This window comes from Ranitomeya imitator, chromosome 2 (genome assembly GCF_032444005.1).
Source record: "Ranitomeya imitator isolate aRanImi1 chromosome 2, aRanImi1.pri, whole genome shotgun sequence".
In the NCBI taxonomy this organism is placed as follows: domain Eukaryota; kingdom Metazoa; phylum Chordata; class Amphibia; order Anura; family Dendrobatidae; genus Ranitomeya; species Ranitomeya imitator.
The window spans coordinates 504701606-504728700 of NC_091283.1; the positions used below are offsets into that span (position 1 = coordinate 504701606).

At 44.2% G+C, this 27095-nt stretch overlaps 1 protein-coding gene across 2 annotated transcripts in view; it reads right to left on the bottom strand.

The window, feature by feature from the left end:
* Positions 1-20781: 20781 nt before the first annotated feature.
* The window catches only part of CASC3 (CASC3 exon junction complex subunit), a 39422-nt gene continuing 33108 nt past the window's right edge, over positions 20782-27095 (bottom strand). Inside the window, exons 11-14 of one of the 2 annotated variants that reach the window (XM_069751629.1) lie at positions 25896-26110; positions 24759-24881; positions 22083-22152; positions 20782-21082 (exon numbers count right to left, since the gene is read on the bottom strand). In XM_069751629.1, the coding sequence (XP_069607730.1) occupies positions 22090-22152; positions 24759-24881; positions 25896-26110 (401 nt within the window). In that variant the 3' untranslated portion in view covers positions 20782-21082; positions 22083-22089. The remainder of the gene's footprint in view (positions 21083-22082; positions 22153-24758; positions 24882-25895; positions 26111-27095) is intronic. The other variant, XM_069751630.1, reaches the window with a different exon arrangement.

Genomic DNA, 27095 nt, shown 5'->3' on the forward strand with positions numbered 1-27095 from the left:
CACAAATCCAGTGTCATATTCCAATATCCATTTTAACCCTGTGTCTCGAAATCTCCCTCGCCATGTTAATTCTCAGGTAGTGTAAGACACATACAGGAGTATTATCCCTGGAAGCCCTCTGACTAGCTAGCTACGCTAAAATAATTGGCTGACCCTGAGAACAAACCTTTCCCATTATACAGACAAAGACAATATGATGGATGTATAAGTGCACCTGAGCAGACCTAGAGAGTTGGTGAGCCAAGATGATGGTCAAATGGTATTTACGTTATATAACCCCTATGCAGATGAGTATAATGAGATGTGTATCTTACACGCCATTTCCCAATCAGTTTGTAAAAAAAAAAAAAAAAGGGGGGGGGGGGATAGTGTCTCTAACCCTGGCAGTTAGAATATCCTTATGTCACGCTGCTTCAGTATGTGGGTAATTTTTTGTTTTTTGTTGTGTGCACAGACAGAGCAGGAAGCCATTGTTGCCACTGTTAGTTTTCGCAAGTATCTGGCAGATCTGAACTGTCGGGTTTCGGCCTCGAAACTTCGGTTCTGCCTTGGTCAAGTGATATTTTTGGGTCACTGTCTCCTTCAGGGTGTCAGACACCTCACAGAAGAAAGGAAAATAGCCGTCAGCTACAAAGGATGAGACTGAGCTCCAGCATTTTCTTGGACTATGTACTTATTGTTGTTAGTGGATACCGGACGCATCCCGCATAATGCTACCTCTCTACAATGCCCTGAATGACTGTTCAAGATATGGTGATGATTTTGGCAGATTTCACACCGGATACGCTGTTACTACAGAAGATACTGTATTGCACGCAGCTGCACTCCCTCCCTCCCTGTCAGCACAAGAAGCAGAACTTCAGGCTCTGTCTACTACATGAACTTTGGCCAAAGACAGGCGGGCGAATATATACACGGACTCACAGTATGCATTTGGTATTGCTCATGATTTCGGAGCCCTATGGGCCAATCGAGGGTTTGTTACTACCGCCGGGACTCAGTGAAGAATGTTGAAGCTGTTAAAGCCCTCATGGACTCAATCAAATTACCTACCCACGTGGCCATTATCAAAGTTAAGGAGCACGGTACTATGGAACAGGCCACAGACTGTTGGTAACGCCTGTGCAGATATGCAAGCAAAAGCCGCTGCTCTTCTGCCCGTTGAACAGACCATACCAGCTATGGTGACCACACGCTTTCAGCGTAAACAGTTACAAGAAACACTGACTCTACAGAAACCTGATGATCTATGCCAGACTGAGGTTTTCTGCCGGACCCCACGAGACCGCTTAATGACGATGCAGAGAATGTTTCCAAAGGAAGAAGTGAAGCAGTGGAAGCTGATGGAGCATGTATGGACAATGGTCTCTGGAAAAAGGACCAACTTGTGTGTCTCCCTAAGCGGATGTACCCTGCTATTGCCACGTGGGCGCATGGGCCCACACATCGAGGTATCTGTCAGACCTGCAATCCCGGTCAACTTCAACGTGTACCCCCAAAGCATCTTGCTAAGCCCGACTATCCTTTCCAAAGGCTCCAGGTGGACCACATCACGTTGCCTAAGTCTGGAAGGTATGAATATTGTCTGGTGGTTGTCGACATGTTCTCCAGTTGGCCAGAAGTATTCCGCGTTACCAACATGACTGCAAAGATCACAGCAAAGAAACTGGTGATGGAAGTTATATGCAGATATGGTGTTCCAGAAGTTGTTGAAAGTGACCAAGGCTCATGTGTATCAGGAGGTCCTGACAATGCTTGGATCCACTGTAGCCGTCCATATTCCGTACCATCCACAATCTAGTGGGAAAGTTAAGAGGCTGAACGGCACACTGAAGGGACAATTGACCAAAATGATGCAGGAGACTACGGCTCCATGGCCAGGGCTCTTATATATTCGTACTACCCCTATTGCAAAACATGGCCTGTCCCCATATGAGATATTGTTTGGTGCTAGGTTCTCAGTTGTAAATTTTCAGTCTCAGTAGTTGTCAGAAGAAACTGACCGTGCTGTTCAAAATGTTATTCAGCTTAGTAAAAATGTTGCTAACACCTATGTTTTAGTTTCTTCTTTCCTTCCAGATTCAGCAGAAACCGATATTGGTTATAATTTGAAGCCTGGTGGTTTTATGGTCGTGAAAAGCTATGTCAGAAGACACGGACTAGAACCCCTGTATGACGGTCCCTACCAAGTTCTCATTATTTCTATGTCAGTAAAGCTGGAAGGAAGGCCGACATGGATCCACGTATCGCACTGCAAGCTGGTCAAACAGACTAGTAGCAAATAAGGGGACATATAATAATATTGGTAACCGCATGGGACAGTCTAAATTCCCCAATATCCTTGAATAATAAGTTTGTACAATATCATGAAAGATTTGTAGTACAGATGGGTATAGCCAATAAAATTGTCAGTTATACAAATGTGGGATATATTGGATATACTTAATACCACTACCTGTGTTATGAATCTGTTGAAGGGTCTAAAGCCAACTGATTGCTCAGATTATGTCCCACTAATTCATGAAGAACCCAAACTAAAGGTCCCAGGGGGGATAACCGTATTAGCTGATAATTATAACTGCTATAATACCCACGACACTACAGGTACACCAGTAGGGGTCTTCGAGACAGGTTTCTGCAAAGAGAACAGTTCCCTGGATACTGACTTGCTAGCTAATCATACACAGTATATGTACGACATTTATTGGTTATGTGGAGATGGTAAGCTCCGTCCTAGGTTGCCTAATGCCTGGACAGGTCAATGCACCCTTGTTAAACTAGCTGTGCAGTTCAAGATTTTACCTTGGGATCCGGAGATACCTGATGAATATACCAGAAAGAGGAGAAGTCTCGATCAGCTCCATATGAGTTATGAAGAAAATCCATTGATATATGTCGATGGCATTGGAGTGCCAAGGGGGGTGCTTGACCAATTTAAAGCCCAGAACTAGATCTATGCTAGCTTTGCTTCTATAATCCCACAGGTGCAGATTAATAAAAATGTTGATTGGACCAATTACATATATTACAGTGAACAAAGGTTTGTCAATTTTATCTGTGATGCTTTCCAGGGTATAGTTGAGGAATTAGGCCCTAACACTAGAATGACCCTCCAAAACCGACTAGCCCTTGTTATGATCTTAGCTGAGAAAGGAGGAGTCTGTGGGATGGTGGGAGAGGAGTGTTGTACCTATATCCCTCAGAACTCTGGGGTAAATGGAAAGACCATGATAGCCCTTAAAAAGATAAATGGGTTGACAGCAGAATTAAAAATTAATGTTGGAGTAGACATATCTTTCTTTTCCGGTTGGTTGGGTGGGCTCAAAGGATTTTTTCAACAAGCTTGTCTGGTACTGATTGCCCTTCTTGTAGTTGGATCGATAATCCTCTGTTGTGTTATTCCCCTGTATAAAAAGGTTATTGCTGAGGCAACTCCGACTGGCACCTTCCTCAACCAAGAAGTAGACTCACCAGAGTGCGATGGCACTGATCCAGGGGAGATCCCCAAGTACGTCCCCCTCAAGAAGATAGACAATACCCTTTACTCTCAGATGATGCTAAGAGATTTAGTTTAGGGACAGTGGGAGAACTCCATGTGAAGCTAGTGAAGGGTTCAGCTGCCTGGAGGCCTCTCACAAGGGGAGAGCTTCTGAGGTGTCTGGATGAAGAAATCCACCTCCCCTTTCCCCATCACATGGACAGTCTCGAAGGATCTTTCTTTTTAGAGAAAAACTTAGTGTTTAGGGGGGATTGTCAAGTTGAAAATATATATCTTTATACTCTTTTGTACTTTTATATATTCTTATGCTGTGAAACAATAAGTTTTTCCCCTTGTTTGCTAATGCAAATTTAACTGTATTTAAGATGGCTGCCAGTATTCACATAAGTTAGAAGATATTCAAAGACTCAGAGATTAATATGATAAAGACAATGACCGTAATAAGGACAGTTGGTGGGCAGACACCTTCTCCTTTCTTAATCCAGCCAATTGGTTTGAGGGACTTGCGGCTGGATAGCTGGAATCTTGTAAAGTTTGTTTCACATCGTTGCCTTTATCCTTGTCATGTATGTAATACTAAAACTTGTTCTTTGGTGTATTTCTGTATGTATTAGTAAATTCTGCACTAAGACAACTAATGATGAAACCAAAAGCGTTGCCACCCCTGCTCTCTACACCGATTTCACAAAGTTACCAGATGAAGATGTTGAAGCCAAGCGCATGGCTATCTTCAAAAGATCCCAACCACTGTTATCAATAATTGTTATTCATAAATTCTAGTATACAGGGGGGAAGTGTACGCCGCAACAGCCATGGCTGGTAACATGGCACCAGTCATGTGAAGACCAGTACCCCTCGAGCTTATAGCTTGGTATAGTACCTCTAATGCTGGATATTAGTTAACAAAATTTATCTAGGGGGGAATGTGAAGGAACAAATTCTCCATTTTGTGCTTTGACTCCATTTTGTTGTTGGTTAAAGATAAATTCTGTTATTTACTTAGGTAGAAGGTTACAGCTGCTATGAAATAATTCTGTCCTGTTTCTCACGAAGATAACATTTTGTTATTCAGCTAGTCTATGGTTCATAATTGGTATAAAGACCTTGAGTATTCTAACTCGAGTGAGCCAGATAAGAGACTCGTGGGGGTATCGCTATACAAGACTGAGGCATCTGTTAATATGTTTTTCTATGCCAAAAAGACATGACCATATCTTTAGTTTCCATTTTTCCTGTATCCTCATGGGTCAAGTTTTTCCTGTATTCTTATAGGTTAAGAATTGTGAACGTGTTCTTATGCTGATTGGTTGAAGTATAATTTCTATGACTATGAAAAGTCAGACAATAAACAGGGGCCCAGAGATCTGCTCGATCCCCCACACAGAGGCACGAGTCTCCGTCTGGTCATTTTCAGTTGCCGGCAACGCCCTTTAGATTAATTTGAAAATCACTAAGGTCAACCGTGAAGGGTCACTTTAGATCCTCCCTCAACACCATAGCCAGCACCTCTAAAGGGGTAGCTTTGCCATTTGAGGATATGGGAGCCCTAAAAGACCCCCTTGACAAAAAGGCAGATGCCTTTCTAAAATCGGCTTGGGAGGCATCAACATGGTCATTTAAACCCGGGGTTGCTGCCACTTGTACGGCACGTGCTATGGTCAAGTGGTTAGAGGAGTTAAGTGACCAAATCAAAAATAAGTGGCCACGAGAAAGGCTACTGGAGGCATTGCCCTCCCTTCAAGGTGCCGCAAAATTCCTGGCAGATGCCTCCATCGATTCTGTCAGAAGTGCCGCACGTGCCTGTGCTTTGTCCAACTCGGGTCGTAGAGCATTGTGGCTGAAGAATTGGACGGCTGACTTCCAATCGAAGGTCAAACTCTGTGGGGTACCCTGTGAAGGACAATATCTTTTTGGTAAAGCTCTAGACGAGATTCTTGAGAAAGTGTCAGACAAGAAGAAGCGATTTCCACCTTCCTTTCCTAGGCGCCGGTGGGAGACTTCCCGTTCGTCCTTTCGGGGATCTGGATACAGAGGGACCCGCGGTGGTTCAGATGACAGGGGCCGAGGCAGACCTTGGAGAGATCGAAAGGAAAAGGGATTCCTTTTCAACAAGCCTCCCCCTAAGTCTGATCCCAAACACCAATGACGCCAGCATTCCGGTGGGGGGAAGACTTCGATGGTTTGTCCACCACTGGGCAGCACTGCCAGCTTCTCAATGGATAACCAACTTATTGTCAGAAGGTCTAAAACTCAAGTTCTCCAGCCTCCCACCAAATCGTGTGATAATGACCCATGTGGCGGAAAAAAATCAGGCCACGCTAGAAAGAGAAGTTCATCTCCTCATACAAAAGGAGGTATTAGTAAAGGTTCCTCATCAAGAAATAGGGAAAGGGTTCTACAGCACCTTGTTCCTAACACCGAAACCAGACGGCTCGTTGAGAGTGATATTCAACTTGAGGGCTCTAAATCATTACATTCAAATAGAGAAATTCAAAATGGAAACTCTAATAACGGCGGTAAAAGTACTCAACCCAAACTGTTATATGGCAGTAATCGATCTTACAGATGCTTACTACCATGTGCCGATCGCTGTCCAACATCAGCAATATCTGAGACTACTGGTAAACCTCGGAAAAAACCCCACCCACCTACAGTATCAATGTCTTCCCTTTGGGGTAGCTATAGCACCCCGAGTATTTACCAAAATTATTTCCGAAGTGGCGTCCTTCATCAGAAAAGAAGACATATTGCTGGTGCCTTATTTGGACGATTTTTTGGTGATAGCAAACAGCAAAGAAGATTGCGAGAAAACGGTCACAAGAGTGCTAGACGTGTTAACCAAATTAGGATGGATGATAAACCTGAAGAAATCAAGACTTATCCCAACACAGTCTCAGGAATTCCTCGGGATCCTACTAGATTCCATCAAACAGGAGTGTATCCTCCCACAGAGGAAAATTCAATCTATCCAACAGAAAATACAACTGTTTCAGCTACAGCGATCTATATCTCTACGGAATGCAATATCGCTCCTGGGAGTTCTAACGGCGACAATTCCAGCAACACGGTGGGCTCAAAGCCACACAAGAGAATTGCAATGACAGATACTAGCCGAACAAGTGAGGAATCCTTACAATCTGAATCGGAAGATTCTCCTATCCCCAAGGGTTCAGGATTCACTAGAATGGTGGCTAGAAACAAAAAATGTAAGCATAGCAGTACCGTGGTCAATACAAAATCCAGTAGTCCTCACTACCGATGCGAGCCCATGGGGATGGGGGGCTCACGTGAAAGATCAGGTTCTCCAGGGTCAATGGGAGGCCTCAATGACAGCAGCGTCTTCCAGTCTAAAAGAACTGTCGGCAGTGAGGCAAGCACTTCTTCAAATAGGAGAAAGGATACAAGGAAGACATGTGGTGGTGTTGTCCGACAACAACACGACGATAGCCTATATAAATCATCAAGGGGGCACAAGATCACCATCCCTTATGGCAGAAGCCAAAGAGCTTTTTATGTGGGCTGAAAGCAACCTTCTCTCTCTAACCGGAACATACTTAAGAGGATCAGAGAATCAAGTAGCCGACTTCCTGAGCCGTCACTCATTACATCAAGGGGAGTGGTCCCTGAACCAGGAAGTCTTTGGGGAAATATGTGCCAACTGGGGCGTTCCAGAAATAAACTTATTCGCAACAAAACAAAATCGGAAAGTGAAGAAGTTATTCTCTCAACCCAAGAGAACACCCGGAGGGAGTAGACGCGTTTCTATACCAGTGGAGCTTCCATCTGGCATACGCATTTCCCCCAATACCGTTGATCCCGACAGTCCTCAGGAAAATTCGGGAAGACGGGGCATGAGTGATCCTCATAGCTCCTTTTTGGCCGAAAAGGGCATGGTTCACGTGGCTCAGACGCATGTCTATCTCGGACCCGTGGATCCTCCCAGATGCCTCGGATCTCCTACACCAGGGACCAGTTCAACACCCTCAAGTACACAGGCTACATCTCACCGCCTGGAACTTGAGAGGGGACTTCTATTAGCAAAGGGATTCTCGAACCCTTTAGTAACCACATTGCTCGCCAGCAGGAAAAAAGTCACCTCAGAAAAATATCAAAAAATTTGGCAAAAATTCCTGGAATTCTCAGGGCGACAGTTGTCTGAGACAAGCCAAGAAGTCCCTGTAAAATAAATTTTAGAATTTCTCCAAAAAGGGTTGGAGAGGGGGTTATCTACTAGCACCCTAAAGGTGCATGTCTCCGCCCTGGGTGCGCTGTTTGATTAGAAACTTGCTGACCACCCTTGGGTCTATAGGTTCATCCGAGCCTCTTTTACATCTAGACCCTCAAAATTATTACCTAAGGTGGCTCCCTGGGATCTAAATTTAGTTTTAAATGCTCTAACCATTTCCCCCTTTGAACCTCTTAATTCTATTTCAATAAAATCTTTGACATTAAAAACGGTCCTCCTGGTTGCTTTAACTTCAGCCCGCCGTATTTGCGAGCTGCAAGCTATTTCAGTAAACCCCCCTTATACTACCTTCCAGGATGACGGTGGTTATCAAAACCGACCCGGCCTTCCTTCCAAAGGTCAATTCTAAATTTCATAGGGACCAGGAAATTATTTTACCCTCATTTTGTCCTCAACCAAAATCCCAGGGAGAGCAAACCTTCCATTGTCTTGATGTCAGATGCTGCCTGCTTCAATACATAGAAGCCACAAAATCTTGGCGTCAGTCATCAGCCCTTTTTGTCACCTTCCAGGGGACAAACAGGGGAAAAAAGGCCTCAAAGGCAACTATTGCACGGTGGTTGCGTACGGCTATTTCACTTTCGTATTCCTCTTCTGGCCAAATCCCCCCACAGGGTGTTGCGGCCCACTCCACGCGTGCTATTGCCACATCCTGGGCGGAAAGGGCAAACGCCTCGGTAGAACAGATTTGTAGGGCGGCAGTATGGTCTTCACCCTCTACCTTCTTCCGACATTATAGGCTAGATTTAGGTCTATCAAACTTGTCTTTCGGGAGAAAGGTGTTATGTGCTGTTGTCCCACCCTAGGAGTCTTCTATTTCTTCCTCTCATGTGCGGTGCTGTCATGGTGAAGGGAAAAAATGATAATTACTTACGGGTAATTTGATTTTCCAGAACCATGGCAGCACCGCATTAATTCCCGCCCTATCTTGGTGATGGTTGTGTGATTCACAAAAAAAAAAAAGAAAAAAAAAAGGAGTTTCTATATATTTAAATATACTTTAGAACATATATGTATAGACAAGAGCTAATGAACAGCTATACAATGTAAATATGATATATGAGTGTGTACTAACAAAGCGGTCATCTTCCATACTCTGAAACAAACTGAGGAGAGAGTGGCCGCCCCATTCTTTTATCTCTGCTGCAGGTTTCCTGTTCCTGGGGGCGGATGCCATATCTCATGTGCGGTGCTGTCATGGTTCTGGAAAATCAAATTACCCGTAAGTAATTATAATTTTTTTCTTTAGCTTTGTAATGTAGCAGGTGATTCCTTGATATTCTGGTGGCTCTTGTAATCTGGTTTTCAATTGTTCTTGGATGGTAGCCCTGATTCAAAAAGGTCTTTCTGAGGCGACCAAGGTGTTCATCCCCATCCATTGGGTTGGAACATATACGGTTGTATCTGATGGCTTGGCTGTAGACAATGGAGTTTTTTGTGTGTTTTGGATGGAAACTGTCCCATTTAAGGTATGTTGGTCGATTGGCTTCTGATACAGGGATGTCTCTATTTTATTGTTCTGCAGCTTAATGATGGTGTCCAAAAAGTTAATTTCAGTACAGGAGTAGTTGAGTGTCAAGTTGATGGTAGGATAAAATTGATTAAACTGTTCATGGAACGTCTTCAGCTGTGGATCAGACTCCGTCCAGATGATTAAAATGTCATCAATGTAGAGGTAGTACACCAGAGGCCTGATGGGACATGAGGACAAAAAGTCGCTTTCAAGCTTGGCCATGAAAAGATTTGCATACTGTGGGGCCATTTTACTTCCCATTGCTGTGCCTGTCTCCTGTAGATAGATCTTCTTGTCAAATTCAAAGTAATTGTGGGTAAGGATGAATTTTATAAGTTTCACCACAGAATTTACATCAGTCCCTGTTTTCCAGGAAGAATTTGCAGGCATTTAATCCATCCTGGTGTGGGATATTGGAGTACAAAGATTCCACATCTATGGTGGCGAGGATGGTTCCTTCTGGTAGAGGACCTATTGCTGATAGTTTATTCAATAGGTCAGTTGGGTCCTGAATGAAGCTGGGTGTATACTTTACCAGGGGTTTAAGAATACCCTCTACCCATCCAGATACCTGCTCAGTAAGGGTGCCCACACATGAAATAATTGGTCTTCCTGGATTTCCAGATTTGTGGATTTTGGGAAGCATTTAGAATGTCCCTGTTCTTGGACTTTCTGGTATCAGGTCATTAGCTCTTATGGATTCGTCGGGCAGACAAGATACCAACTTGTTTAGTTCCTTGTAATAGTCCTGTGTAGGATCCGACTCCAATTTTTTGTAGTAGCTTGTGTCCATAAGTTGTCTGTTTGCTTCCTTCATATAGTCTGATGTGTTCATCATGACTATTGCACCTCCCTTGTCAGCAGGTTTGATGATCATTTCTTTGCTGGTTTTCAGAGACTGTATGGCCTTTCTCTCCTGGGCACTGATGTTGGATGCTTGTCTCCTGTCAGTATCTATGATGGTGGATTTTATCAAATGTCTGAAGGAGTCTATATATTTATCCAAATGAGGGTTGCATCCAGGTAGAGTTGTCCAGTCTGACCTCTTCTTTGTTGCTAGGATCCCTTTTCCTTCAGTCCAGGTGGGTTCTGAATCTTATGCATCATTGAAATATTCCCTCAGGCGCAGTCTCCTGAAAAAATGTTCCATATCACTGCAGAGTTCAGTTTTATCCAGGACCTTAGTAGGACAAAATGAGAGTCCTCTAGAAAGCACGGCCAGCTCCACTTTGCTGGGTTTATAATCTGAGAGATTAATGACACAGTTAGATGCTTTTGTGTCTGGAATGGAGTGGTTGTCCAAGTTGTCAGGTTTTGGCTTTGTTTTGTATCTGTTTGCATAGAGTCCTGAATTGAGGCGCAATCTGTGCAGTTTCTTTTCCTTGTTATGAATCAGATAAATATATGGACTCCCTCCGACATTTGATAAAATCCACCATCATAGATACTGACAGGAGACAAGCATCCAACATCAGTGCCCAGGAGAGAAAGGCCATACAGTCTCTGAAAACCAACAAAGAAATGATCATCAAACCTGCTGACAAGGGAGGTGCAATAGTCACAAGGAGACGGTTGACAGAGCGTCCGGACCCCCTGTTGAAGGGCTAGGGCCGTGTCCCGAGGGAGAATCACCAACCCTTGGGAAGTGTCCAGAATCATGCCCAGGGAGGAGATCTGCTGAGCTGGAACGGGAGAAGACTTGTTCAGGTTGATTAACCAGCCCAGCCGAGAAAGAGCATCCAAAGAAATACTAACACACTCCTCGCAGGCTTGGAAAGATGGCCCTTTGATTAGTAAGTCGTCTAGATAGGGAAAGACAACTAGGCCACGAGAGTGTAGGATGGCCATGACAGCCACCATGACCTTTGTGAAGACTCTGGGGGCGGTGGCAAGGCCAAAGCGCAAGGCCATGAACTGAAAATGTTCTCAGCGAACAGCGAAGAGAAGGAACCTTTGGTGAGCAGGGAAAATTGGGATCTGAAGATACGAATCCCGAATGTCGATGAAGGCTAGGAACTCACCTTGTTCCATTCAGGCGATGACGGAACGAAGGGACTCCATCCTGAAATGCCAGACTCTGACGAATCTGTTTAGAAGCTTTAGATCCAGGACTGTACCATCCTTCTTTGGGACCGTGAACAGATTTGAATAAACATCTTGGAACCTTTCCTTCTCTGGGACCGGGGTAATAACCCCGTCTCGGCGGAGTGACTCGATGGCCTGGTAAAAGGCCCGAGCCCGCGTTCCCGCTTCGGGGGGACAGGAGGCAAAAAAACGGGTTGGGGGGAGAAAATTCTATTTTGTATCCGGAGGACATCAGATTCCTGACCCACTCGTCGTAAACGACTGTGAGCCAGAAATGGCAAAACAGGAGTAGGCGGCCGCCTACTCTGCTGGTGTTGTCGGGCAGTGTTGCGAGTCATTTAGTCGTCGATCTTTGGGGTCTGGATCCCCTAGATCTGGACTGCTTGAGGTGGCCTTTCCACGAGCGGTTGGGTTTGTAATGGGGGAAACTGGCCATAGAGGACCACCTGTAATTGCTGCAAAAGGACCGAAAACGAGTCTGCAGCTGTCGGCGGATTGGTCGCCTAATTCTGGGGAAGGGATTTACTCTTCCCGCCTGTAGCGTCCGAAATCAGTTGGTCCAGCTTTTCTTCGAATAAGTGACCGCTAAGAGGGAAGGGACGTTAAGGACTTTTTAGATGCAGAGTCTGCTCACCAGTTCCTCAGGCATAGCACCCTTCTAGTCGCTACTACAATTGAAGCCGTAAGAGCAGAGCAATTAGCCACATCCAGGGAAGCATTTACTCAATAGGCACCGGCCAAAGAAATTTGATTGGCCAACTCTGCTCAGAGGGGAGATCACTTCTGTATGGCCTTATGCAGGGAATCTGCCCAGTAAACCACGGCTTTGGCTACCCAGGTAGTTGAAAAGGAGGGAAAAAGTGCTGAGCCTGATGCCTCGAAAACCGAACGGGCGAGGCTGTCAATCAGGCAATTTTTAATGGAGTTTGCATCCGGCAGGGACAGAAGAGTCTTGGAGTACATACGGGAGGATCCACTGGAGGGGATCCTGTCCATTGTTTGTGGAGGTCAGGAGAGAAGGAATATTTGGTCTCCAGAGATTTCTGACCTGCAAAGCGTTTTTCGGACGCTCTCTATGTCACCGAACTATGTCCTGGAACTCAGGGTGATTGGCAAACACCCTATGAGTACGTTTGGTCCTTTTAAAGGACACTGTGTTATCCGTATGGGAGGTAGTGGGCTCCACGTCGACCTGCAGTGACTGGTTGATGGCCTCAATGAGACTATGCACTGTAGCCTGATAACCTCGCGACTCTAGGTCAAGGGGCCAATCAGTCATGTTCTCTATACGCCCCTGGAAAGGGAGAGCGAGAAGCGGAGCCAACGGACGCCGAGGCGCCAGAGGACCTGGAGGACTAGCTATGTACTCGTTTCCTAGATGCCCGTGTCTTAAATGAGAATGCCCCCTGCAGGTCGATGGTTCCCCTGATGCAGGGAAAATCTATGAGAGAGACGTATTAGTGGTCCTACTCCTGGAGGGATCCTGAAGGGACTCAATCACCTTAGTTAAAGAAGCCATAGATTGTGATAGTGTCAAAGCCCACTCAGGGGGACTGGTCACCATGGGTTCGGTCGCGGTGGGGGGCTCCTGAGCGCATTTAGGGTCACAAGGATGACAGAGCGGAGTAGTATGTCCCCTTGGTATCGCAGCCTAACAGGAGGTGCAAGAAGTGAAAAACACTGTTTTAGAGGGCTTTTTTGAGGTTTTAGAGACATGCTGTATCCCTGTTAATCCCCAAAATACTGCAGGGAAGGTCAATTTGTGCAGCTGAAGGTCAGCAGAGCACTTTGAGGGAGAAGAGGCAGATGAAGACAGAGCCTGAGGGTAGTGTGGCAGAGCACTTACCCAGGTCCTGTGTCCCAGAGACGCCTGGTCCCCAAGAGGTGCAGCGCCAATATTAAAAGGGCAGTGCCGTCCTCGGAGCAAGTTCCGTTTGGTAGGGTGGCAAAATATGGCCGCCAAGATCAGGAAAAGTGGGCGGAACCACCAGAATGACACACGGTTGTGTTGTGGGTGGGATTACCGGCTTGCAGCCTAGCAAGGCCAGAAGTCGGGGACTAAATTAGAGGTGCCCGGCCGAAAAGGCGACCGGGACCGCAACGCGCTCAGGAGCTTCCCCCCTGACCGAAAACTCACCACGGAGCCTTAGAAGAGATAAAGAGCAGAGCTGTCACTCTGCATGCAGGTCAGGGCAGCGACAGGGACGGTGCAGGAACCCTCAATCCACCATCCCCTTTGAGGGGAGAGATGGAGAGGGACCGTTCAGCTCCCTGCAGCACCGTTATTTAATCAGTGGTGGCACAACGGGAGTAGCACGGACGCTATGGGGGCCTCTGTGTATCCTAAGGGGTCACTTCCCTAGGATTTCACAGGGCTGTGGCCTGGCTCAGAAGGGGATACATGGAGGTGACACTCCATGTTCCCGTCTGTTGCTAGTTCGGGGAGTTCGGCACTCTGAAGGGAACCGTGGCCCCTAGAGTAGCTCAGGCATGGCATCCCACATCGCGAGAGAGGATATGGAGAGACAACACTCGTTGTGCTCGCCTGTCGTTGGTTGGGGGAGATCGGCCCCTTGAAAGGGTCCGTCGTCCCCATCTCTGTGGAAAAAGGTTTAAAAAATAAAAAGTTGAAAAATAAAATAAAATATGGTCTGAATAGCAGACCCCAGTGTGCCTCCTACGGACACCAAGCATGAACTGGTTTGATCCGGAGCCAGTGGATGGTGTATACTGCAGAGGAGGACCTAACCCTTTTTTATATTCACTTAAGCCTCCTAGTGGCAGCTGCATACACCGATGGTCCTGTGTACCCCAATGTGGCAAAGGAGAAATTGAAGGTAACAGTGGAAGTCAAGATTGGCCTGAAAGATCAAGCTAAATTTCAGTGATAACTGCTCGTAGGATTGCTAGAGGCAAATCAAAACCCCTGCTCGAATGCAAAAGACATTCACAAAGATTTAGCAGACTCTGGGATTGTGGTACATTGTTCTACTGTTCAGAGACACCTGCACACATATGGCCTTCATAGAAGAGTCATCAGAACCAGGGCTGTCAATGTCCATTTTGGTGGAGTCAGTATAAAATAGACTGACTGCAACTCCAAAAATATATAATAAATTGGATGCAGCAGTTGAAAGCAGTATGTGGTGCAACTTTTTTATAAGAATTTGGAAATGTGATGAAATGTCTGTTCTGTTCCCGATCTAAGGATCTATGCTTTTAGTGGAGATTATGCTGTGCTGCACTTTATGTACATGCTCAGTAGTGAACAGTGCTGGAGTCAAGGAAATTGAAGAGTTGGAGGTTTGGCTTACTGACTCCACATCCCTGATCAGAAGTTAATTTTATGGTGAGGATGCAAGAAAGGTTAAGTGTCAGAAGTATGCAAAAGAACATCTAAACAAGGCGGGTGCCACAATAATCAAAGGTCTTTGGCCACAATGATCAAAATCTGTGTGTGAAGAAAAAAGGCACAGAATTTTAGGAAAAAAAACATAGAATCATAGAATGTTAGAGTTGGAAGGGATCTCGAGGGTCATCGTGTCCAACCCCCTGCTCAATGCAGGATTCACTAAACCATCTCAGACAGATGTCTATCCAGACTCTGTTGGAAGACTTCCATTGAAGGAGAACTCACCACCTCTCGTGGCAGCGGGTTCCCTTCATTCATCACCCTCACTGTTAAAGTTTTTTTTTTTTTTTAAATACCGTATATACTCGAGTATAAGCCGAGATTTTCAGCCCAAATTTTTGGGCTGAAAGTGCCCTTCTCGGCTTATACTCGAGTCACGGTAGCGGTGGGGTCGGCGGGTGAGAGGGCGCTGAGGCATACTTACCTAGTCCCAGCGATCCTGGCGCTCCCCCTGCCATCCCACGGTCTTCTGTGCTGCAGCTTCTTCCCCTCTTCAGCGGTCACGTGGGACCGCTCATTAGAGAAATGAATAGGCGGCTCCACCTCTCATAGGGGTGGAGCCGCCTATTAATTTCTCTAATCAGCGGTGCCCGTGACCGCTGATAGAGAAAGAAGCTGCAGCACAGAAGACTGTGGGGCAGGTGGGGAGCGCCAGGATCTCTGGGACTAGGTATGTATGTCATTCACCTGCCCACATTCCAGCCGCCGCTCCATCTTCCCGGCGTCTATCCGCTCTGACTGTGCAGGTCAGAGGGCGCGATGACGCATATAGTGTGCGCGGCGCCCTCTGCCTGATCAGTCAAAGCGGAGAGACGCCGGGACCGGACGCCGCGAGCTGCAATCAAGAGAGGTGAGTATGGCATTTTTTTTTTTATTCCAGCAGCAGCGGCACAGATTTATGTGGAGCATCTATGGGGAAATATGAACGGTGCAGAGCACTATATGGGGCACAGCTATGGGACAAAAATGAACGGTGCAGAGCATATATGGGGCACAGATATGGGGCAATATGAACGGTGCAGAGCACTATATGGCACAGCTATGGGGCAATATGAACGGTGCAGAGCATATATGGGGCACAGATATGGGGCAATATGAACAATGCAGAGCACTATATGGCACAGATATGGGGCAATATGAACGGTGCAGAGCACTATATGGGGCACAGATATGGGGAAATATGAACGGTGCAGAGCACTATATGGGGCACAGATATGGGGAAATATGAACGGTGCAGAGCACTATATGGGGCACAGCTATGGGGCAATATGAACGGTGCAGAGCACTATATGGGGCACAGATATAGGGCAATATGAACGGTGCAGAGCACATATGGGGCACAGATATGGGGCAATATGAACGGTGCAGAGCACTATATGGGGCACAGATATAGGGCAATATGAACGGTGCAGAGCACATATGGGGCACAGATATGGGGCAATATGAACGGTGCAGAGCACTATATGGCACAGCTATGGGGAAATAATGAACGGTGCAGAGCACTATATGGCACAGCTATGGGGAAATAATGATCTATTTTTATTTTTGAAATTCACCGGTAAATGCTGCATTTCCACCCTAGGCTTATACTCGAGTCAATAAGTTTTCCCAGTTTTTTGTGGCAAAATTAGGGGGGGAGGGGGGGTCGGCTTATACTCGGGTCGGCTTATACTCGAGTATATACGGTATCTAATTGTTTCTTTTCCCTTTCAGTTTCATTTCCCTGCTTCTCATGTTTCCATGTGTAAATGAGAATAAGGATGATCCTTCGATAATGTGATATTCCCTTCAGATATTTGTAGACAGCTATTAAGTCTCTTCTTAGCCTTCTTTTATTTTTTTGCCTAAAATACAAAATGAAAGGTGTTCTCTTTAACTTTAGGCCTTTGAGAGATCATTTAATCTTCAACTTAACTGTTCAAAATAACTGTCATTTTGACCACGGTTTCCCAAACTTTTACATGCCATTGTATACCTGTTAGACAAAGAGGACAAAGTGCTGGCTGAATCAGCCAATTGGCAAGAAGGAGTATTGGGGAGTCTGGAGAATAAGTGATCAATATCAAAAAGTTTTAGAGAATACTCTTACAGGTGGATTTATAAGCAGTGTAAAACAAATAAAGGCAAACAGTCTTGTATGAAAGTTGGAGATAACCTCCAAACAAAAGTTTTATTAACTTAGAATTCTCACAAAAATACAATTTTGTATTTTTAAAGGACAAAACACCTGCACAGAACAAAATGATACAAAATTATAAAGCCATCACAGTGTGGTTAGGTCAAGAACATTTCAAGAACATGACTAAGCAAGAAAGGGAACAATAATTGGATAATCCATCCACGGCCAGCGATTAGAGATACACTTCTGAGCAACAGACTAGGTGTAGCACTTGGTATGAAAACTCAGGCAAGGAAGCAATTAACATATGGTTTACAAAGCCACTTTAGCCTAGATGAACCAACATCAAAAGGTAGTCATTTACAGTTTTGCAAACCTTACAATAGGGGATATAAAGCTTTGTCAATTGCCATGTATGGAGGGGGTTAGCTGCTCTTTACAAGAGCTAAGCCAGCTCCTTTCTCCTTCACAGCCAACATAGAAGCAGAAAAAGGTGATGAAATGAGCAGTCCCATTCATACAAAGCACCAATAACACAGTCAACAAAACAGAGGAACACTAAGCTGGGAATGGAGCTGCCGAAACTCTGAATAACTTCAGAACAGAGAACTTCTGAAATTAAAGATTTTTGTCTTCCCGTTTTAACCAAATACATAGATACCTTCTAAATATGTTCTTTAAGGCCTCTTTCACACTTCAGTTGTTTGGCGTCAGTCTAAAACCGCCATTTTCCTCAAATAACGGATCCGTCATTTTTTTTTTTTGACGGATCCGTTATTTTCCCATAGACTTGCATTAGCGACGGATTGTGACGGATGGTCGTCCGTTCCATCCGCCATGCGACGGATCCGTCGAAATTTGGAGGACGTTTTCTGAAAATAGACGGACATTGAAACGTTTTTTGTCAACGCCGAAATGGCGGATCGCGACGGATCCGTCGCGTCGCCATTCCATAGAATGGCCGCCTATGGGCGACGGATGCGCCGCAACCGTTTTTTCGGCGGATCCGTCGCCCCAATCCGTTTTTTCAATTGCGCATGCTCCAAAAAGTAGATCCTTTTCCCAGACAACCCCCAAGTAACGGATCCGTCAAAAAAACGGATCCGTTAGAACTGTTTTCTCAACAATTGTGACGGATCCGTCAATCCGTCACTATGTCGGTAGTGACTGACGCCAAACAACTGAAGTGTGAAAGAGGCCTAACCCATATATTCCATTACTAGTTTAAAAAACGAAAACTTGTTATAAATGGCCTTTTGGGTACGGGTAGGTTCACACGAATGTTTCCTCTCCGTCTGATAAAAACGGTCTGATCATGCTAATCAGACTCTGATCAAAGTGAGATCTGTTTTTCTCAAAGATGTAGAGAAGAAAAAAAAAAAAATCTCTCCATCTTCTCCTGTCAGTCCATAAAAATAGGACTGCAGTCGGATGTCATTGCAGTGCGGTCAGATATTTTCCACATATCCATAGACTTGTATTGTTGATTTTGATCTGACTCTTGGCTCAAAACTGGCCAGGTCAATGTCCAAGGAAAACCATCGGACGTGTGCACAGCCCCAAAGGTTATGACGGGTGCAAGTATAATCTGTGAAAACCAATAAATGCTGACTGTTGTGTGCACGAGCCTTTCCAGCATCATACGGATTATTTGACAACAGTGTCTCCCAATCTACCTGCAGCATCTCCATCGTCTACAGGCTGCTCGCCCTACTGATGGATCTCATCTACTCATGTGCTGTATTATGCAGATATTATACGACTACAAGGTTATCTCTCGTCAACTATGCGAGAACCTATGCGTCACCTACAAAGAGATTCCAGCACGAGAGTTATCCCTCCTCCTAAGATCTGTTTCTGTTTGGTAAAAAACAAATTGTCCTGAACATTTAACATCTGTGGTAATAAGCCCTGGAGATTTGGGGAAAACTAGAATATACGTTTTTTTAAAGTGTTGAAACATCTTCTGTAAAACAAGTGACGTCATTAGAAGGAGAGCCCCAACGTACACACTGCAAAGCCTAGCATAGAGCCTGAGGGAGCACAGAACGGAAGAATATCCCTGGGTCACACTCCGTCCTGCACTACAAATAAAGAGATTACTGGTATCCACTATGTTCCTATAAAGTTTCTATAGTTTTCAGTTCTTTATGAGCAAATCCCATCACCACCCACATCATCCACTGAGGATGCTAAGGAAACATTATGCTATGTCGTCAACAATTATACCCTATTATAGTCCCATTAACATAGAAGCTGCATGTGTCTGAGTCTCTAGGAACCCTAAGGTTTGGTTCACACAAAGAAAAAGCTGCAGTGACATACAGATCATTTTGCCCCAGCTCTATTAAAAAAAAAGCCTTATTGTTCTTGGCTGCATTCAACAAAAAAACTGTACCAATCTGCAGGATACAGCTGTGGGTGAAAAGTAAATGCTGGCCATAGTGATCTAATGGCAGATCATTCATCATCCCAGAACATGGTTGCAAATCCAAGCAGTGGTCGGACTGGTTGTTACGTGCAATGCTGACTTTCTTTCTATGTAAGAGGTCCTATACAAGTGTAGAGTTGCTGACCCACTCAATATGCGATCAATATGAAAATCGCATAGGCATTTCTTTGCTACAAAGCCATTGCTGATATATGGGCAATGGTCAGTACTGGCATACTTAGAGTTAAACTATGGGCCTAAGAACTAACAAGCAGATAGTTGATAACTGCCTGGTCTGCTTGCCACTGAGTTCTACTGGCTGAGAGCAGTCATGGATCGCTCCTGCGACTTCCCGTAATGTCACGTTAAGGCTTCTTTCACACTAGCGTCGGAATCTCCCCGTCGCAATGCTTCGGGGAGAGATTCCGACGCTAGCGTTTGCTGCATTGCACAATGGGTGCAGCGGATGCATTTTTCCGGCGCATCCGCTGCCCCATTGTAAGGTGCGGGGAGGTGGGGGCGGAGATCCGGACGCGCATGCGCGGTCGGAAAAAGCGGTCCGTCAGGAGAAAAAAACGTTACATGTAGCGTTTTTTGCTCCCGACGGTCCGCCAAAGCATGACGTATCCGTTGCAAGACGGATGCGAAGTGTGGCAATCCGTCGCAAATGCGTTGTCAATACAAGTCTATGGGGAAAAAACGCATCCTGCAAGCACTTTTGCAGGATGCGTTTTTTCTGCAAAACGACGCATTGTGACGGATTAAAAAAAACGCTAGTGTGAAAGTACCCTAACAGAGCAGCTGTTTCTCTTCCGTTCTGCTCCGCTGACGGTGCTTGACTGCTGATTGACAGCTGCCTTACTGCTGGAACTTGGCTATCAACCAGAATGACAACGGCAGTCACACCCTATCGACAGAGCAGCACAGAAGAGGAAGAGCTTCTCTGTTGATGTGAGCAGCAGATTCACCGGTATGGGTGGTCGTGACCACTGAGCCGGTACTGGGTAGCAACTTACTACTTGTTAGTTCTTAGGTCCATAGTAACAAAAATAGATTAGTTCCAGGAACCCCCTTTAACTATATAACAGCCAACAATACGATTACTTGGGAGGAAAGTCACTATGGACAATTTAAAGAGCGCAACAAAGAATCTTTGGGCCCCAAGACCATGGACTAAAAGTAAAAAAAAAAAAAAAAAAAAAAAAAAAGTTATAATATATATGCCTTGTGGTTTTGCTAATTTTAATGGTAAAGGAATACGCAAGTATATGTAAACTCCAGTCAAGGGTCAGAACTTGATTTCAACTTTTTTTCATGACTTGCTCTCTCCAGGATAAAGTCTTGGAAACACTTTCTTTTTAAATATCACCATTGAATTGAATACTTTTTATTAGCAGCACTTTTACTTGCACTTTTTTTTTCCAAATAAAAAGCTTTACAAGAAGACAGAAGAAACTTAGGCACGCAGCAAACAAAAACTTTCCTTACATATATTCAAACATGTAACAATATACATTAATGGTCTATCAACATACCAAATATTACATATTTATATTGGTGAATGCTTCAAGATTCTGTAAAAGAACAACTTGAAGATATACGGTAATAAAATTTGCGTAATCCCACATATCCGGAGGGAATACTTTAAAAAAAAAAAAAAAAAAAGGTACTGGTAAAATACTGTTCTATAATCAAGGACGCTCTTCTTAGGAAAGGAACCTTTTACAGCATTCGCTTAGGAGCTGCTCTTTTCTTTAACCTTCAAATATCTGTTTTCCTGAAAGAAAGGATTTAAAGAAGCATGTATTATTTTCTACATTAAAATGGACAGATGGTGAAAGGGGGATTTCACCCGGGACCCTCTGATCATAAGAACAATTGACTTGTGGATCCAGTTTCCTCGTGGCCACAAGGTGTGCTAAAGAGATGACTGTAGCAGCTTGTCATGCATGCAGTCAGTGGATATACTCTAAACCTATGGGCACTGAAAAAAAGAGGATAGCCAGAGGCAAAGATGAACTTGACACATCTTCGTCAGGGTCACACAAGTTATTGGAGAAGTGAATATGCAAGCAGTAGAAAAAAACTGACCACATTCGACAGGAAATCATCTCCCAATCTCTTCATACCATTCACTGTCCTCCCCTACTGCATCTAGTTCACTCTCTGACTTTGAACCAGTTACAGAAGAAGAAGTAATCAGGCTCCTTGCATCTTCTCGCCCAACCACTTGCACCAGTGACCCCATTCCATCACATCTCCTCCAGTCCCTTTCCCCGGCTGTCACCTCTCACCTAACAAAAATATTCAACCTTTCTCACACTTCCGGTATTTTTCCATCCTCATTTAAGCATGCCATCATACATCCATTACTTAAAAAAACATCCCTCAACCAAAACTGTGCCGCTAACTATAGACCTGTCTCTAATCTTCCCATCATCTCTAAACTCCTCGAACGCCTGGTCCCCTCCCGTCTTACCCGCTATCTCTCAGATAACTCTCTTCTAGACCCTCTTCAATCTGGTTTCCTCTCTTTACACTCTACTGAAACTGCCCTCACTAAAGTCTCTAATGACCTATTAACAGCTAAATCTAATGGTCACTACTCCATGCTAATTCTCTTGGATCTCTCCGCAGCATTCGACACTGTGGATCATCAGCTCCTCCTCACTATGTTCCGCTCCATCGGCCTCAAGGACACTGTTCTCTCCTGGTTCTCCTCCTTTCTCTTTGACCGCTCCTTCACTGTATGTTTTGCTGGTTCCTCATCCTCTCACCTTCCACTTACTGTTGGGGTTCCTCAAGGATCAGTCCTAGGTCCCCTCCTTTTCTCTTTGTATACTGCCCCTATTGGACAAACAATCAGTAGATTTGATTTCCAGTACCATCTCTATGCTGATGACACTCAATTATACACCACTTCTCCTGTTACCACGCCGACCTTTTTAGTAAGCACCAGTGATTGTCTTACCGCTGTCTCCAACATCATGTCCTCCCTCTATCTGAAACTGAACCTGTCAAAAACTGAACTCCTTGTGTTTTCTCCCTCTATTAACCTACCTTTGCCTGACATTGCCATCTCCGTGTGCGGGTCCACCATTACTCCAAAGCAACATGCCCGCTGCCTTGGGGGTCATACTTGATTCCCAGTTTTCATTCACCCCCCACATCCGATCATTGGCTGGCTCTTCTTATCTGCATCTCAAAAACATTTCTAGAATTCGCCCTTTTCTTACTTTCGACTCTGCAAAAACTCTTACGGTTTCACTTATTCATTCTCGTCTGGACTATTGTAACTCTCTACTAATCAGCCTCCGTCTTACCAAACTCTCCCCGCTCCAATCTGTCCTGAATGCTGCAGCCAGGATCATATTCCTCACCAACCGTTACACCGATGCCTCTACCTTGTGCCAGTCATTACACTGGTTACCGATCCACTCAAGAATCCAGTACAAAACTACTACCCTCATCCACAAAGCACTCCATGGCTCAGCACCACCCTACATCTCCTCTCTGGTCTCAGTCTACCACCCTAACGGTGCCCTCCGCTCCGCTAATGACCTCAGGTTAGCATCCTCAATAATCAGAACCTCCCACTCCCGTCTCCAAGACTTTACACGTGCTGCGCCGATTCTTTGGAATGCACTACCTAGGTTAATACGATTAATCCCCAGTGTTTTAAGCGTACCCTAAAAACTCATTTGTTCAGATTGGCCTACCGCCTCAACGCATTAACCTAACTATCCCTGTGTGGCCCATTAAAAAAAACAAAAAAAACAAAAAAAAAAACATAATCATGTTCAACGCAACATGTTCTCATACACTTTATGCAGTTATTTGCCGTCTGTGTCTGTACTGCTACATACTTAGGCTGATAACCGGTTCATGCAGCTTTACATGAACACCCGAGCCTTACACTATGGCTGGTCCGAATAACTAAAGCAATTGTTACCATCCACCTCTCGTGTCTCCCCTTTTCCTCATAGTTTGTAAGCTTGCGAGCAGGGCCCTCATTCCTCTTGGTATCTATTTTGAACTATGATTTCTGTTATGCTGTAATGTCTATTGTCTGTACAAGTCCCCTCTATAATTTGTAAAGCGCTGCGGAATATGTTGGCGCTATATAAATTATTATTATTACTTCTTTAACTCCTTCTGTCTGCCATCTTGTGGCCAAGATGGGCAGCACAGTGGTCAGTGGTTCTAATCCAAACATCTGGCCCCCAGTGATCCAGTGGATAGGTGACAGCGCAACGGTCAAGAGTGACAGATTTATGTGACTGATTACCTGCTGCAGTCTACATAATACGTGCATGTGGAGTTCTCATAATCTGCAAGGATTTTTGGGCAAGTTGTCCATTTTCATACCCACAGCTTGGATATTCTAACATTTTTGCAAATCCAAACATAGCAAAAAGGTGCATTGGAAAAATCTGCAAAGTTTAAAAACGCTCTCAAAACATAACTGAAACCAGACGGCCATATATTTCCTTAGTAGCAACTTCAGTGGAAATACAGTATTACGTTGCAGCAAATGAATGAACCGGTTCAAGACCAAACCATTATTCCCAGTTCCTGACCTGTCACATTTTCAATTTTCATGGTTCAAAGGAGCTGTAGAATTTTTTTTTCTCAGATATTAAAGAAATATTTGTATCTTTTTTCATGAGACATGAGGCTTTATTTTTAGATTACTGATGTATTGTTTGTTTTTTGCAGATATCAGGCGATATCAATAGGACAATAAGGGAAATAACTGATTTTTTTTTACATTACCACAAAGACCAACTGAGATACATTTTTAAAAAAATGTGTTCCCCATTATTTAGCAATTATTTTATTTATTTATTTATTTATTTTTACAAAAGGCCGGGGTAATAAAAGCAATTTGGATTTGCAGTGGCATTTTTTTTACCTTTTATTTGTTAATTTTATATTTCATCTATTGGGTCCTGAAGAAGATCATATAAGACCTCTAGAGAGGAGGCATTTCAATAATTTAAACTATTTTTATTTTCAACATATTTCATTTGTAACGGAGGCTGGCATATTAGGCCCAATTACAAGGGAAATGTGGATGTATAGCAGAACTGTCTGCATCCCTTATGACCCAATAGCTTCTGTTCTCTCCCTTTAGCCAGTGATTACATGATTGTTTTGTACGGAATAAGCGTGGTCAGTGCTTCTTATTACTGCATACATAACGCTTGTTTACTACTGTGTATACAGTGATAGAGAAGATACAGACGGTAATAAACAGTCTCTGCCTTCTCTATGGTGTCAGACACCCAGATCACTGCTTCCATAGCTTATGATCGCTCATAACTGCGCTCAGAGTAGGAGAGGGAACGCCAGGACGTTTAAAAGTGTATAGGTGGTCAGAAAGCAATTAGAGAACCATAATCACAGACTAACAATCAAGGGAAAAGGTCACCTAATCTCAGACACGTTACCTCTGGAGGTGGTGGTTTTATAGTGACAGGTTGTGATGTACGTCGTGGCGGTGAAGGCTTCGGCTGAACTTGCTGCTGTACAGGGTTATAATACGTTACCCCTCCATACACCTGGGACTGGGCCTAGAGGGTCCAAATTTAAAACAAATTACACTATTAACTATGCATACAAACTAATTTATTAATGTGCATGATTTATTCAGACACTATAAATAAAATTATATATATATATATATATATATATATATATATATATATATATATATATATATATATATATATATATATATTAGATAGATATATAGCGAAACGTGCGTCGGGGTGAGGGGACGCTGGAGCTGGCCATCTATGATTCCTGTAATCTGCCACCATATCTACACACGGGTACTAAAATTACAAAGGGACTTTCTTCACAAAAGAATTGGCATGGGAGGCTTTATTTGTGTATATGGGGTGGATTTCGATAGTTCCTCCTCAACCATCTGTCCCCATAATCACACTTAACTCTTTCTATTTTCTTTGTTCACTGGAATGGCACAAGTGAAATTCTAGGACCCCCTCTTGATCGATGACAGTATTGGGTTTGATGCTTGTGTGTATTTTCGATGTACCAGTTAGACCTTTTTCTAGGCACATAGTTTTTGACATAGGATATCCCAGGTGCATAATAGGAATCATTTTTAGATTGGGGTGGATGTCACAGAACTTGGAATTTTTCTAATACCCCTTCTACATATTGATATATCCTACATTATCTGCATTGTACATATTGTTCATATTTTTGGCCACACTAGTGTCCACTGTAGGAAACATTGCTTTTTAATTTTTTGTTTCACGAAGGGCTCCTTTTCACTTGCAAGAAATGGTGCGAGTCTCGCAGGTTAAAACCCAGCTCTGGCGCCGACACTCCAGAGCGGAGCGTGCGGCTGCATAGCAATACATAGAGCTGCACGCTCCGCTCCCAAGTGTCGGTGCCAGAGCTGGGTTTTAACCTGCGAGACTTGCACGTATTTCTCGCAAGTGAAAAGGAGCCCTAAAACTAATTTTAATATTATGGATCTCTTCAGTGCTCAGCTTTGTGTACACTTGAGTGTGTGGCTCGAATTGTAATATTTTACAGCAAGTCTATCAGCTTACCTGTGTATTAGGGTATAAATGAGCCGGTGGTGGAGGAAGGGGTCCTGGAGGATAGGGGTAGGTTGGATTTCCAAAATTAATGACACTAGGAGGGGCAGTAAAGTAGGGAGGAGGTAATAACTGTTGAGGAGGTGGCTGTCCAGGTGGGATAGGAACTGGGCCAGGGTAAAGATTTGGGGTAGGCATCGGAGCAGCAGGCTGGTGCGGGTGCAAACCTGAAATACATAACAGACTAAATTATCTCTTAACACTCAGTGAGGGTAAATTCACTTTAACAAGGTTGAATTATAAAATTTCAAGCAACACAACCACCAGGGAAAAAAAAATAAATACTGTTGCAAATGCCCAAATCTAAAAGACCTTTTAGTAGGGAATCCTAGAATTTCTATTCATACTGGGGCTGAAAATGAATGTTATTTCTTGGGCTGTATGAAGTAGACGTAGATGAACCTAAGCTGCAACACCACTCACATGTACGGACACAAATATAGTTCCTAATGTCTTCCTTCATAATACATTTGGAGCCAACAACACACCTCCCTGATGGTATAGGATGATGGATAAATATCTGTCTGTATTGCACAGCATTGAGGGCACCATTAATCATAATCAAACCCCTTAATTTGCTGAAACGCAGCCTTCACCTAACATCACTGAGGCCTGCAGACACTCAGTGTATCACTTCCCAGTCCTTTGGTGAGCAACCTGCCTTCTGTTACAGACAAATATTTCACATTTTGACTTATCAGTCCAGAGCACCTGCAGCCATTTTTTTGCACCCAAATTATGTTTTCTTGCATATTTGAGTCACTTGTTTCCATGTCGAAGTTATGACTTTTAGGCTGCAATTCTTCCGGAAAAAACTAAATGATCGGCCACATTTTTTCAAAGCAATAGACTGAGGTGGTTGTGTCCCAGTTGCCGCCAGTGCCAACGTCACTGCTGGACATCTTCCGATATCGATGGTAAGTTAGCATGTTGTATCTTTCATCTGCTGCACCAAGTTTCGTTGATCAATGACCATCTATAGTCTTCAAAGTTGCCCATTTCTTGGTGCCAATTCAAAAGAGCTTGAACACCACATCATAAATCCTCAGTCTGCTTTGAAATGTTTGCCTGGGAGAGACCCTGTTGATGCAGTAGAACTACCTTGAATCGTATTGCTGTGCTCAGTCTTAGTGTATAATATAACAGCGTTTG